The sequence below is a fragment of the Rhinolophus hipposideros genome (assembly GCF_964194185.1).
Source record: "Rhinolophus hipposideros genome assembly, chromosome: 5".
In the NCBI taxonomy this organism is placed as follows: domain Eukaryota; kingdom Metazoa; phylum Chordata; class Mammalia; order Chiroptera; family Rhinolophidae; genus Rhinolophus; species Rhinolophus hipposideros.
This window is the reverse complement of record NC_138051.1, coordinates 7,257,428-7,270,946: the sequence shown is the minus strand read 5'-3', so window position 1 is coordinate 7,270,946 and position 13,519 is coordinate 7,257,428. Positions and strand designations below refer to the sequence as shown.

The 13,519-nt window shown below is 39.6% G+C and overlaps 1 protein-coding gene across 1 annotated transcript; it reads left to right on the top strand.

Annotated features, from left to right (window-relative positions):
- Positions 1-2,953: 2,953 nt before the first annotated feature.
- LOC308497518 (geranylgeranyl pyrophosphate synthase-like) lies at positions 2,954-11,297 on the top strand (the record flags this gene model as incomplete). Its single annotated transcript, XM_081048292.1, has 2 exons — positions 2,954-4,102; positions 11,166-11,297. Exons 1-2 carry the CDS (start codon positions 3,164-3,166, stop codon positions 11,295-11,297), a joined length of 1,071 nt encoding a protein of 356 aa, XP_080904418.1. The 5' UTR covers positions 2,954-3,163.
- Between the last annotated feature and the right edge of the window lie 2,222 nt (positions 11,298-13,519).

Genomic DNA, 13,519 nt, shown 5'->3' with positions numbered 1-13,519 from the left:
GTGCTAATTAGCAGTTCCTACTCCAGTTGAGAGCTTATACTATAAAAAGACAAAGGAGGCCAACAGGATCAGAATCCTTCTGAATCCGTATAGAAGTGCTTCTCTGACAAATGTAAATTTGCAGGCTGAAAAATCACATCTATTCTTAAATGTATTTTCATCAGAATCTGATGGTACTGCAAGTGCCTTCTGCTTATATTCATTTTATTAAATGTTGACTTCATATCACCAACCATTTTCCTGTTTTAGAAAAGCTTCATCTGTTCCGAAAAGGAAAGGAAAGGAAAGCTGTCGACATAATTTTAATTCTTTTTCTGACACATCTTTTTATGTTCTTATATTTGCATTTTTTTCTTTTTTGCATTATTTGGTCTATTATATGAAAGGATCTCCTTTCAAGTACTAATAACAGAAAATTCAGGAGGACATCAAATTCAATTGGCATTTTTTTAAGGGATGAAATGTATCCAAGGAATAAGATTTATAGAGCTGAAAAGAGCGTTCAGGTCCTTCTACATCCGCAAGCACTTATTGGAAGTCCTACTCAATATTTCCCACGGGGACTTTCATTTGGTGGCTCTGCAAAGCCAGCACAGGCTTTTAAACGTTGTGCAGTAGGGCAGGTGTCGTCCTTGACCACAATCCAGGCCATTTTGCACCTATCATATTACATTCCTTCAACCTCACCCATTTACACTAACCACATGCCCCTGGCACACAGGTGGGTTAGACCAATAATCTGTCCATTTCCCATTGCTGGTTAACGGCCGTCCCAAGGGGGAGAACCAGAGACTCTCCACCCCCAACACATTATTCTCGCCACTACGCTATATCCTTCACCACACATTAAGGATAAAAGTCCGTGAATTGTTACTATGCATTTCAGTACTGCTTCTCGTATCAGGGAGCCTGACGTGCACTCTCGTACACAAAGAAGTTGCCGGATAATTCACTGCTGAATAAAAGCTGGAAAATGTAGAAGCTGACAAAAGTCAAAGCCTTCATATAAGCTCTAATGAGTGAAGCTATTTTACTAAAATTCCCTCCAGTTTTTGGCTAACAGTTCTTCTTATGTTTTTTTTATTAGGGAATATTGGGGAACAGTGTGTTTTCCCAGGATCCATCAGCTTCATGTCAAGTTATCGTTTTCAATCTAGTTGTGGGGGGCGCAGCTCAGCTCCAAGTCAAGTCATTATTTTCAATCTAGTTGTGGAGGGCGCAGCTCAATGGCCCATGTGGGAATCGAACCAGCGACCTTGGTGTGATGAGCACTGTGCTCTAACCACTGAGCTAACCGGTCGCCCCAGTTATTATTTATTAATCAATTAGTACATGCCAGCAGCATGCAAAACAACTTACATTGACTCATTTCATGTTATCTCATTTAATCCTTACTCTCCTTTGAAATAGGGATTGCTGTACAGATAAGGATACTGAGACTTGGAGACCATTAAAAACTTCCAGGGCTACATCGCAAATAAATGACCAAACCTCAACTTTATTTGAAAATGGAACCCACTAAAGTACAATAATCAACTAGTAACTCCTCTCCCATATAGCCAAATCAAGTAAAATTTATTTAAAATAATTTTCAATCTATCTGTGCCTTTTATCCTGGCCTATCCTTGACCAAGCAAAGAAAGTTACTAGAATTCTTCCAAAGCTTGAAAATTTTATTATCAAACCAGGTTACAACTTCCTTAAAAATCCCTAACAAAAAAGGCCTGATGGTACATTCCAGTGGTAGAAACTTTTAGGACTCTGGCCTAAATTCATTATGTTGATTCTTATTATGTTTTCAACAAAATAGAGAGTAACTGCTCACCACCCACCAGACTTTTATATTACTTTACTTTCCCTTGCTTTTCTCACAGGTTAAATAACTCCAAATTCTTGAGGTTTTAGTCACAGGGCCCTGTTTCCAATAGTATAAGTGTATCTACGCATTGGTCCTAAACGAGTGGTCTTTTCACTGGGGTATGTGTGTGCACAAACTTTCCCTTAGGCTTTCAGGTTGTCCTGGAGAATGGATTTCAGGGTCCTCAAATGCCACAGATTCTCTTTCCTAAAAGTGATCTTCCTGAGAACCAATACAGTCAGGGTGCCACGCTGATTCTCTGTCCCCTCCTCCCCTTGCAGGTGGGCCACTTTCTTCTTCTATGAAAGAAAGGTAGCCCTGGCCCAAGCTAGGTCTCACATCAGTGCATGGCCCTGAAATGTAGAAACCTGTGGCAACAGAGACCATTCACAATGCTGCTAAGAAAGTAAGTAACTCTCTAACTGTGTATACTTTTATAAGTCAGATGGTATCTAATTTACTGCTTTTAATCCAGTTAAATAAAGGTTGAGTCAAACAATTCACTGATTAAAAATTTCCCCTCCCCCTATTCTAATCAAAGATCACTAGTTGATTTTTTTAACATTTAACTTGAAAGGAGTCCAAAGAATTGACTGACGCTAAAGTGACCAACTTGCCATTTTTTTCACTTATGAAAGGGTTTCAAATGCTTACAAATATGAAAAATGAAAAATAGATTTAATATTGATGCTGACTGTGTTTCATTCTAGCAAAATTCATCCACAAATATAAGAATGAATTTTACAAACTTCTGTCTCGCTACATGATGCATTTCCAATTAATTTTGCTTTTGATATTTAATAATTACCCTAACCAGTAATAGTAACTCTATACAGAAAAAATTGTAATGCTTTGAAACTCATGGTGAGAAATACAGTAAGATAAATCTAATTTCGATGTAAATTGCTGTGGCCTTTAGATTCTTAAGTGTATTGAGCATAATTTAAGAGGTATGCAATAACACAAAATCAGTTTTATTTTCAAGTATCCATGTCTACATGTGGTAGGTTACATTTTTTTGCATTTACCTAAGCTTACGTTAAAAATTCTAAAATAGAAGTTAACTTAAAAGTGTGAAAAAGAGGATGGCGCATTTTCCTGCATCGAGTAATGCGGTGTCGCTGGCGGCTGAGGAGAGCGGAGAGTTCTGGGATGAAGTAGGGGGAAACATTCATGTAGGCGTCTGGAGGAGCCTTGGTCTGAACTATAAAGTGGGGAGCTGATTCTGGGTACTGGCACTTGCGGACCGGCGGCGCGAAAGCTGTGATCTCATCGTTGAACCATCAGCTTTGAAATTCAAAAACAATGGAGAAGACTCAAGAAACAGTCCAAAGAATTCTTCTAGAACCTTACAAGTACTTACTTCAATTACCAGGTAAACAAGTGAGAACCAAACTTTCACAGGCATTTAATCATTGGCTAAAAGTTCCAGGAGACAAACTACAGATTATCATTGAAGTGACGGAAATGTTGCATAATGCCAGTTTACTCATCGATGATATTGAAGACAACTCAAAACTCCGACGTGGCTTTCCAGTGGCACACAGCATCTATGGAATCCCATCTGTCATCAATTCTGCCAATTACGTATACTTTCTTGGCCTACAGAAGGTCTTAACCCTTGATCAGCCAGATGCAGTCAAACTTTTTACCCGCCAGCTTTTGGAACTCCACGAGGGACAAGGCCTAGACATTTATTGGCGAGATAACTACACTTGTCCCACAGAAGAGGAGTATAAAGCCATGGTGCTGCAAAAGACGGGTGGACTCTTTGGATTAGCAGTCGGTCTCATGCAGTTGTTCTCTGATTACAAAGAAGATTTAAAGCCACTACTTGATACACTTGGGCTCTTTTTCCAAATTAGGGATGATTATGCTAATCTACACTCCAAAGAGTACAGCGAAAATAAAAGCTTTTGTGAAGATCTAACAGAGGGAAAGTTCTCATTCCCTACTATTCATGCTATTTGGTCCAGGCCTGAAAGCACCCAGGTGCAGAATATCTTGTGCCAGAGAACCGAAAACATAGATATTAAAAAATACTGTGTACGTTATCTTGAGAACATAGGTTCTTTTGATTATACTCGGAATACTCTGAAAGAGCTTGAGTCTAAAGCCTATAAACAAATTGATGCGCTTGGTGGGAACCCAGAGCTAGTAGCTCTAATAAAGCACTTAAGTAAAATGTTCAAAAAAAAAAAAAAGTGTGAAAAAGAATATTTCATTTTTCAAAATTCTTTAGAGGTACAAAAGAAAAAAAATTTGAAGACAATGTCTATGAACCAACTCCAAAGTGCTTTATATGCTTCTTAGTATTTATTCCTACATCCTAGACTGAATGATCTTTAGTAGAATTACCCTAAAAATTCAGTGTCTTAATTAAACTTAGCCCAGTGCTGCATGTAGGAGAATTACTTTGTGATTCCTACATCCTTTTTTACTTCCAGTTTGGACATCGCATACTCTTAGGTTTTAAGAGATAGTTCTAATTTGTCACTGGCCCATAAGTTTCTTTCTATCACAGGTATGCTATAGGAGGTCTGACAATTACATTCTTTTTTGATATCAGAGGGATTATTCATTATAAATTTGTACCAACTGGACAAATAGTTAACCAAGTTTACTATTTGGAAGTACTGAAAAGACTGGGTGAAAAGTTAGATGACCTGAACTTTTCACTAATTAATTTATGGTTCTGGCATCACAAAAATGCACCAGCTCTCACAGCACTGTCTGGGAGTTTTTAGCCAGGCAAATAACTGTATTGGGACACCCTTCCTACTTCCCTGATTTGGCCCCCAATGACTTCTTTCTTTATCCGAAGATAAAGGAAATATTGAAAGGAAGACATTTTGATGACATTCAGGACATACAATGACAGCTCTGATGGCCATTCCAGAAAAAGAGTTACAAAACTGCTTTGAAGGGTGGACTAGGCACTGGCATCGGTGCATAGCTTCCCAAGGGGAGTACTTCAAAGGCAACCATGGTGATATTCAGCATTGAGGTATATAGCACTTTTTCTAGGATGAGTTCGCAAACTTAATTGTCCCATCTCATAATGTGTCATATTAAGATAAAATTAGCAGTGAACACAGAAGAAGCCAAAAACTTTCACTCTTTGGTCCTCTCCCCATTCACTGCTAGGGAACAACTTAAGGTATGATGGCCTGGAGTGACCAGACATCTCCTAAGGGCTTTCCTTTTCTTCCCTGGGTCAAAGAAATAGGACTACAAACCTTGAGACCAGCTAAATCTCTCTATAAACAGGGATAAGGGGAAAAGGAAAAGAAAGCCAGTTTCCCACATCTACTATATAAAATCAGTAACTTAATACTTTTTAGATTATGGGGAGCCAAGGAGTCTGGTCACATTTTTGGACTCTTTAAAAACAAAATTCGACCTCAAAGGACCAAAGGTCAAAGTCGCCGTATACATATAACAGTCACCAAGGTGAGGATGATGATGATATGCCAGCAATTTCACGAGAAGGATGGACCTATTGGCTTTCGGAGAGGATTGCGGGAATTATGTAAGTCTGGAGCTTAGAACTTTTTCAGAGCCTCTCTCTCTGAACCACCACCACCAGTCTTCGAGAGCTGACTGAGTTCATGTGGTCAACAAAATCTCCTAAGACCCCATCCAACAAATGGTGTTTCTCTTTTCTCACCCAGGACAGTGTGCCCCACAGCCTGCAAAGAGGATGGGCCTGGTTACCCCAATACCCAATCCTTTCACCATCCCTCCCACTCAGGTCAGGGTGTATCTAACTGTAAAAGCATTGAAAGCAATTTTTCTCTTAAAGATACTAATGGAAGACATTCAATGAGAATTTGGGGGCCTCTAGGTTCAAGAGCTATAGTGGAAGGAAGCAGTAGCAGCAGCAGGGACGGGGAGAGGAGGAGAAGGAAGAGGAGCGGGAGAAGGGGTAGGGGAAAGAAGGAGAAGAGGGAGGGGAACTACCCTAGCCAAAAAGAATGTATTATCAGCTGGGAAAGCAAGATAACAGAGAACATGTTCAAGTCAAAGATACCATTCAGATGCTTAGTCGTGACTTAAAACCAAATATAGTCTAACAGACACAGCAGGGAATAACAAGTAGCAAATTTCTTAATTAGGATACTCATAACCTTTTAGAGTCAATTCTAATTTTTTTTTTTTTTGTACACCAAGATTTCATGACTTGCTAACTACAGAAACACCCATGAACAAACGTGAACAAATTTCCACCAACATGTCTGCATTTCACCACCGGGACCCAGGATCAGTCAATGTCACACTGTGATTCCCACAAGTAAGGTATAGGGTAAAAGTGAAGCCAGCATTTTCCTTCCAGATAAACGTATAATTAAAATCCTGATTCATGGACTTTTCTCATTGAATTTCCTGCCGTGGACAGAGGATATTCTTGGCAGGAAGAATAAGGAAGGGTTCCAGAGGGCTCAAACTGCCTTATTTTTTTTAAGTACTTCAATATACCTATCTTCAAACAGTGATTGGAAATAAAAGAATGTGAGTTAGGATTCATTCAAGAAGGAGATAAAGGAGACATATGGTTGTAGAAAGGTGATAGGTGCTTCTCAAATGAGAAGAAATGGGAAGGGGAGTTCATCCACCACGATGGGCTCTCTGCTCTTGAAACCCAAGAAGTATTAAGTAGCAATAGGAGTTTGCTCTGTGTTTCCATCACCACAGAAACAGCAGTGTCAGCCCCTGGCCAAGTCTGGCTGTCTGTGCTCTTATTACCGTATTTTGCCATGTATAATGTGCTCCTGTGTATAATGTGCACCCACATATTTGGCCCAAACTTTCAGGGGAAAAAATTTTCATTTTAATTTTTTAATTCATAATTTTTTTGTTTACATTTAGGTACTTGTGTTTTGTATTATAAAGGAATTTTAGCATTTTTTAAAAACATATTATGGTACAAGAAATTTTATGTAACAAATAATTACAAAACACAAGAACAGATACAATGTACAAGAAATTTTATGTACCGGTAATAAATTTACAATATTTACCCATCATAGAAAGCTAAGAACTCTTCATCATTGCAAATTCATCAAAAGTTCAACAAAACCGATTACCATATTCCAGGGTATTATTTTGCATACAGGTATCATTATTGATTTCTAGAGTTACACTTTTAACTCATAAGCATAAATAAAAGAATTAAAAACATTTATATAGATGTGGAACAGTACTACCCATGTATAATGTGCATCCTTATTTTTCCCTCACAAATTTAGGCAAAACTGTGTGTATTATACACAGCAAAATATGGTAAATCTGTAGACTGTATGTGAACAGCCCATATCCTGCTAAGCAATGGGGTTTGAAAATTATAGAAAGTGCCCCTGGCCCTAGGCAGAAGGAGCAGGCTGCCCCTGAACAGTACCACACAGGCAGGCCACTCCCTACCTTGTTTCCCCGAAAATAGGACCTAGCCAGACCATCAGCTCTAATGTGTCTTTTGGAGCAAAAATTAATATAAGACCTGGTCTTATTTTAATGTAAGACCGGGTCTTTAATACAATATGATATGATATGATATGATATGATATGATATGATATGATATGATATGATATGGTATATGATATATGATATGATATATGATACCGGGTCTTATATTAATTTTTGCTCCAAAAGATGCATTAGAGCTGATGGTCCGGCTAGGTCTTATTTTGGGGGAAACACAGTATCTATGTTTTCAACATCTGCACAAGTGTCTTGAATATCTGGTTTTCTCCATTCTTCTTTCTCTCCAGTCCAGACTCTGAACTTCAGCTAGCTGGCTGAGTCCTACTTAGTGACCTCATTCCTAGAAACTCTGTGTCTAATACATAGTAAATGCTCAATAATATCTGTTGAATTTCTGAATAATTATGCCCATTTCCATCTCTTTCCCATTATGGATGTCTGACAATTTTAACACAGCACTTTCAAAGCCATTTTCCTCTACAAGGCACTGGATCTGTCACCCTGTTCACTAGACTCTCAGTGCCTACCTGGAACTGGATCAGATTTACTGCCCATTTGGGTCTCTGGTGGCTGGCACCTTCGTAGTAATGCTTCCTCACTGACTTTCAGCTAATGCTTTCATTCTCCACCTCTGAACTCATTACTCTCTTCATTCCCAGTATGTGCTCAGCCAGCATTGTCTAGTCATACAGGCTAACTTGGCATTCCCAAAATCTGGTCGGTTCTGTGGAATGCTGATTTTATGGGATGTTAAAAAATATTACAAGGAGAAAATCTGTGCGTAAGTAATGTGTGGAAACACCAGGTAGTATTTTCCCATCTTGGAGATTCACATCATTGAGAAGTTCTGGTGAGGAGTTCAGTAGGTAGAGGGGCAAAACTTTGTCCACACAGGATTTCCACACTTATTTTAACATGGGCCCCTTTTCTCATGTGATATCTATTAACATCCCATAGAGCTTTATTCCCCACAACACATTTTGGAATACACTGACATTCTGGGAGCAAATTCTGAAATTAAGTGTAGAGAATTTTCCCAGCCAGAAAAATCATTAGTGTAAGGAAGACTTTGGGAACAAGGGAAGTCTGGGGCTTGATCTCAAGAAAGTGGTGAATATAACTGGGAGAGAAAAAGCATGGGATGCTTTTGGGATGGTGAGACTTAGAAAAGGTAAGTCTGAAACTTCTTAGAGCCGGAATTAAAATCTGAAACGAGGAACTCCTATGTGACCTGTGGTGTCTACAAGTACTTTTGTGAGGTAAGTACTCCCAGGTTTGAGATCTCCACAGATAATGAAAATGATTGGGAAGGAAAGAAACAACAAGTCACCAAATGAGCAACACATCACACCTGGTCTTAAAAAAAAAAATAGGTAAAAAATATAGGCTATTCTAAGGTTCTGCAGTCACAGCTCATTGTCTAAAAAAGTAAGCTTCTTTATAAATACTTGGTTCCCTCTGAGCCTAATTTTTCACATGCTGATTAAACACGCCTTTATCTGCTCTTGTCTTTAAAATATCATCATACAACTAAAATACTACTTAAAATAAAATGGTGTCCAGACTTGCTATTTACCTTTCTGATTTTGCCTGTAATATAAGCACATTTATCTCTCCAGGGATTTGTAGTATAAACTGAATAAATCTCTCATTTTAATAATACAGCCCCATGGTAATTTAAATCTCAACTGTTTCTGAAATATCATATGGTAATGTAATCCTACCACATAAGGTATTCCTTTTCACACATATGCCAAAATGAGATGTACCCACTAAATTTTACCCCAGGTGCTGAACAGCAGTCTGTTATTATTAAGAAAGGTTGCAAAGATACCTGCTCTGCCAAGTGTTTGCATATATAAATTTCTAAAAGCCTAAGACAACAGGCTATCTGTTGTGTGTCTGAAGATAAAAGTGCCTATGTTCGTTACAACCAGGCGATAAGCAGCATGGAACATGAGTGACGCTAATCCCTAGCTAGTCTCTTTGCCTTCATAATTGGGTTGCTGTTGTGTCTAAGAAAAGAGGTAGGATTAATTTCCTATAAAACATAAATAACAATTTTTTTCGGTAATGCCTTCCTCAACTCTAATATACACACATCAAAGACTTACTTCTCCTACTAAAAGAATATATAATCCATTCTCTTGCCCATTGTGGAGTCTTCACCCTGCTAAGCAAACTTCATGTCAAAATCCCTCACCTTTCAAGGGAAAAGCTCCTTTCGTTGTAGAAAGTGCTTTAGAGGCACTGGACTCACAACAGCATGTTGCAGCTGTCTTAGCATGTGGGATTCCAATTCACCTTGTCATCCTTCTCACTCTCACAAATCCCTCAGGCAGCAAACTCGGGGACTGTGATGTTGGCAGAAAGAACTTTACAACTGACATATGCCCTCCCAGGAATTATATTCTTTGGCATACATTTATTCTGTTGTTCCTTTTCATAAACGTTCTTCCCCAACCAACTTTTTGTTAATCACCACACTGGTTGAGTGGCTGAATTCGGGATTCCATTAGAATTCCTCAGTAACAATAACTAGTTTCAGCATACGCCCATATAGATTACACCCGTATAGATTACACACCTGCAAAAGGGCAGAGAAGGACAAATGTTTTCAAGACAAGCTCATTTGTTGCCCTTTGCTTCCCCATTTAAGATGAACTTCAGCCACCCAGCCAAAATATAAATAAAAATTTATTATTTTAATTTCTTCAATCAGAAAATATCTATTAAGTACCTCCTATGGGTTAAATACTCCATTAAGTATTGGGAAAGCAAAGTTATAACGCAGTCTGTGCACCAAATCAGTGCATTTGGCAATGTCTGGAGACGTAATGGTTGTCATTACCTGGGGGGAATGGGGGAGAGAGTTGCTACTGGCATCTGGTGGGTAGAGGCCAGGGAAGCTGTTAAACATCCTACAATGCCCAGGGCAGCCCCACAACAAAGATTTATGCAGCTCCCAATATCAATAGTGCTGAGGCTGATAAACCGTGGTCTAAATTAGAAATGTGATTAGATAATAATTTGGAATACTGACTTATTTTCACTCCCTGATCTTTCCTTTCCCCTTCCAGCACAGTCAAATAGGTACTGTCAGCTCTATGCACTTTGCCTCCGGCAAACAAGTGCACAGCAGGAAAACAGAAGCTTACAAGGCTTTTCAATTTTGGTGGGACCAGGACTTGAGAGCACAAATATTAATAGTTTCTTGTAGAAACTTAAAACAGAAAGTTTTTCCAAAGACTGGAAAGAGGTGCTTCTGAATTAGGGGGAGAGGTAAGAGAGGGAGAGGGTCTGTGTGTCCCACGTACAGAGGGAACCCAGGCTTTGCTTACAGACAACACTCCCAGGAAGCTAGAAAGAGGAGTGGACATGGATTGTATCTGGATCGTGGACAGCCCCACTGAAGACTCCGGTGCCCCGAGCATGGCTTTAGAGGACCACCAACCCAAAGAGGTCATGTCCACAGGGATGGTGGCTACCTAAACAAAACCTACCACCCCAGGGCGTTGGACCCCATAATAACCATAGCATGATCCTAGGAAGGTATTTGGGGAGAGGGGATTCCAAGAAAGGCTGAAGTTGGTTGTTGCTGTTGTTTTTACTTATCCAGCAAAATAGAGGCTTGGAGGCAGAGTTGCTAAAGAAATAAAGTCTGTTAAATTTCTTGAACATCTGAGTTTATGTAATAAGGAAGCTTAACTTTACTTTGGGAAACAAGACTAACACAGAGAAAAACAGTTGATTAGTGACTTTTCAACAGTAACAATCCCCACAATCTCATAGATTTACAACACTTACTTTGTGCTCATGTTTTAGGTCAACTACTGCAGCACCATGTGTTTTCACAATCTAGAACTTCTTCTGAAGGAGCAGCTCCTGTGTGCAACAAGTCATTCCTGTGGCGGAGGGGATGAGAAAGAGGTGGCAGAAACTCACAGTCTCCTCTAAGAAGAACATGGTATATGAGGTCTAACAATTAAGATCATGAACTCATCCTAGAAAAAGTGCTACTTACCTCATTGCTGAATATCACGATGGTTGCCTTTGAAGTACTCCCCTTGGGAAGCTTTGCACCAACACCAGCGCCTAGTCCACCCTTCAAAGCAATTTTGGAACTCTTTCTGGAATGGCCATCAGAGGTGTCATCGTATTACACTTGATGTCCTGAATGTCATCAAAATGTCTTCCTTTCAATATTTCCTTTATCTTTGGGTAAAGAAAGAAGTCACTGGGGGCCAGATCAGGTGAGTAGGGAGGTTGTTCCAATACAGTTATCTGTTTACTGGCTAAAAACTCCCTCACAGACAGTGCTGTGTGAGCATTGTCGTGATGCAAGAGGGATGAATTGTTGGCAAAAAGTTTAGGTCGTTTTCATCCAACTTTTCCACATAGCTTTTACAGCATTTCCAAGTAGTAAACTTGGTTAACTATTTGGCCAGTTTGTACAAATTCATAACGAATAATCCCTCTGATATCAAAAAAGATTAGCAACATCGTTGCAATAAATTTGTGAACTTACTTGTCCGACCTTGTATGTCATATTTCTTCACATTCCATTGGCCAAAACAAGTCACATGATCAAGCCCAACACTACTGAAGTAGAGATGAATGCTCCTCTTACAGGGAAGGGAGAATAAACTGTAATCAATACTAACAATTAGCACAAAGAAGAAACATCAGCAAACGTAATATAACTATGGGCTGAATTGAGAGACTGGGAATCCTGAGACAGGATGGTCAGGAAAAGCACCATGGACAATGTGGACATTGAGAAGGGAATAAAGAAACAGTCCTTATTTGATGGCCTACTATGTGCCAGGAATGGACAACTCTGTTTCTCATAGTGCCTCAGTCAATCCAACCACCCTAGAAGGATACATACTCATTAACTCACCCATGATCATTCAAGCTGCAGTATTAAACACCTGGTTTTAAAATCCACATTCTTTCCAATACATGGCACAAATGAGTCAAACTCAAGACAGTTGAAAGAAAACGGGATAGTACCATGTATCCCGAAAATAAGACCTAACCGGAAAATAAGCCCTAGCATGTTTTTCAGGATGACATCCCCTGACCATAAGCCCTAATGCATCTTTTTGGAGCAAAAATTAATATAAGACCCAGTCTTATTTTCAGGGAAACATGGTATTACCGGGAAAAGAACAGCTAAGAACAGAGGCAAGATTTTCAGATCAGGATTTACATGAGAGTGAAAATCTGCCCTGATCAGAACAGCAAGGCCCATTGGAGAGTTGCAAGAACTGAAAATTAGCAGGAGAGATCAGGTCATGGAGGATTTCTATAGTCCAAAAAAGTACTAAGAAGAGAAATGATAGATTGGGGTCAAGATGTCGTGCCATTAATAGTGGGGTGAACACGGATGACTGTCACAGACTTGGAGTTGAGCTCACTCATTTATGAAATGGAAAGGTGTGGGGAGGAGAATGGGGGGACAGGTGGCTTCTAAATTTCCTTCTGGAGACAATGCATAGAGATCTAATAGATTTTAGGGAATCTATTAACTCAACATCTTGCTTTCTTGTCTCCTCCTAGTTTCTGAGTTTCCCTGCCCAGGCTTCCAGTGATGTTGGGAGGAAGCAAGACCCATCATACTCAAAAGATCCGGCTCTGAGGAGAGTGGGGAAAGCAGCAAAGTGGTCCCTGTTTTAGCAGGCCAAAAATTCTGACTTTCCGTAAGGACCCACTCTCACTAACATGATGAATGAGGTGTCTAGGAGAGATGAATGTAGCAGGAGAATGCAGAGTAGGGGCTGGTGTCAGAAAAAGCAACCAGCCATTTTGGTAAGAAGGCTTGGAAGAGAGAAATCAGTGGGAAAGGAAAGGGAAGGGTATTTAAGAGACATATCCAAGGTGACAATGGAAATGGAAATGTACGGGTGTTAATTTGGGGTGTGAGATCTAAGCTGGTTTCCCTTCTGAAATGGAGTCCCGAAATAATTCGTGAGTGACTCAAATCCTGCCCCCTTCACCTCCTCAGGCTGAAAACAGCTCTGTCCTTTTTAACAAGTCAAACATTTCAGAATTGTGGCCACTTTAAAGTGTTCTAATACCACACAGATGGGAGTTGTCACTCCAGTAAATTAGCTAAGTATATTTTAGGTACAATTGTACAGGGCCTATTATTTACAGCAGAGCTGACAGTGCCA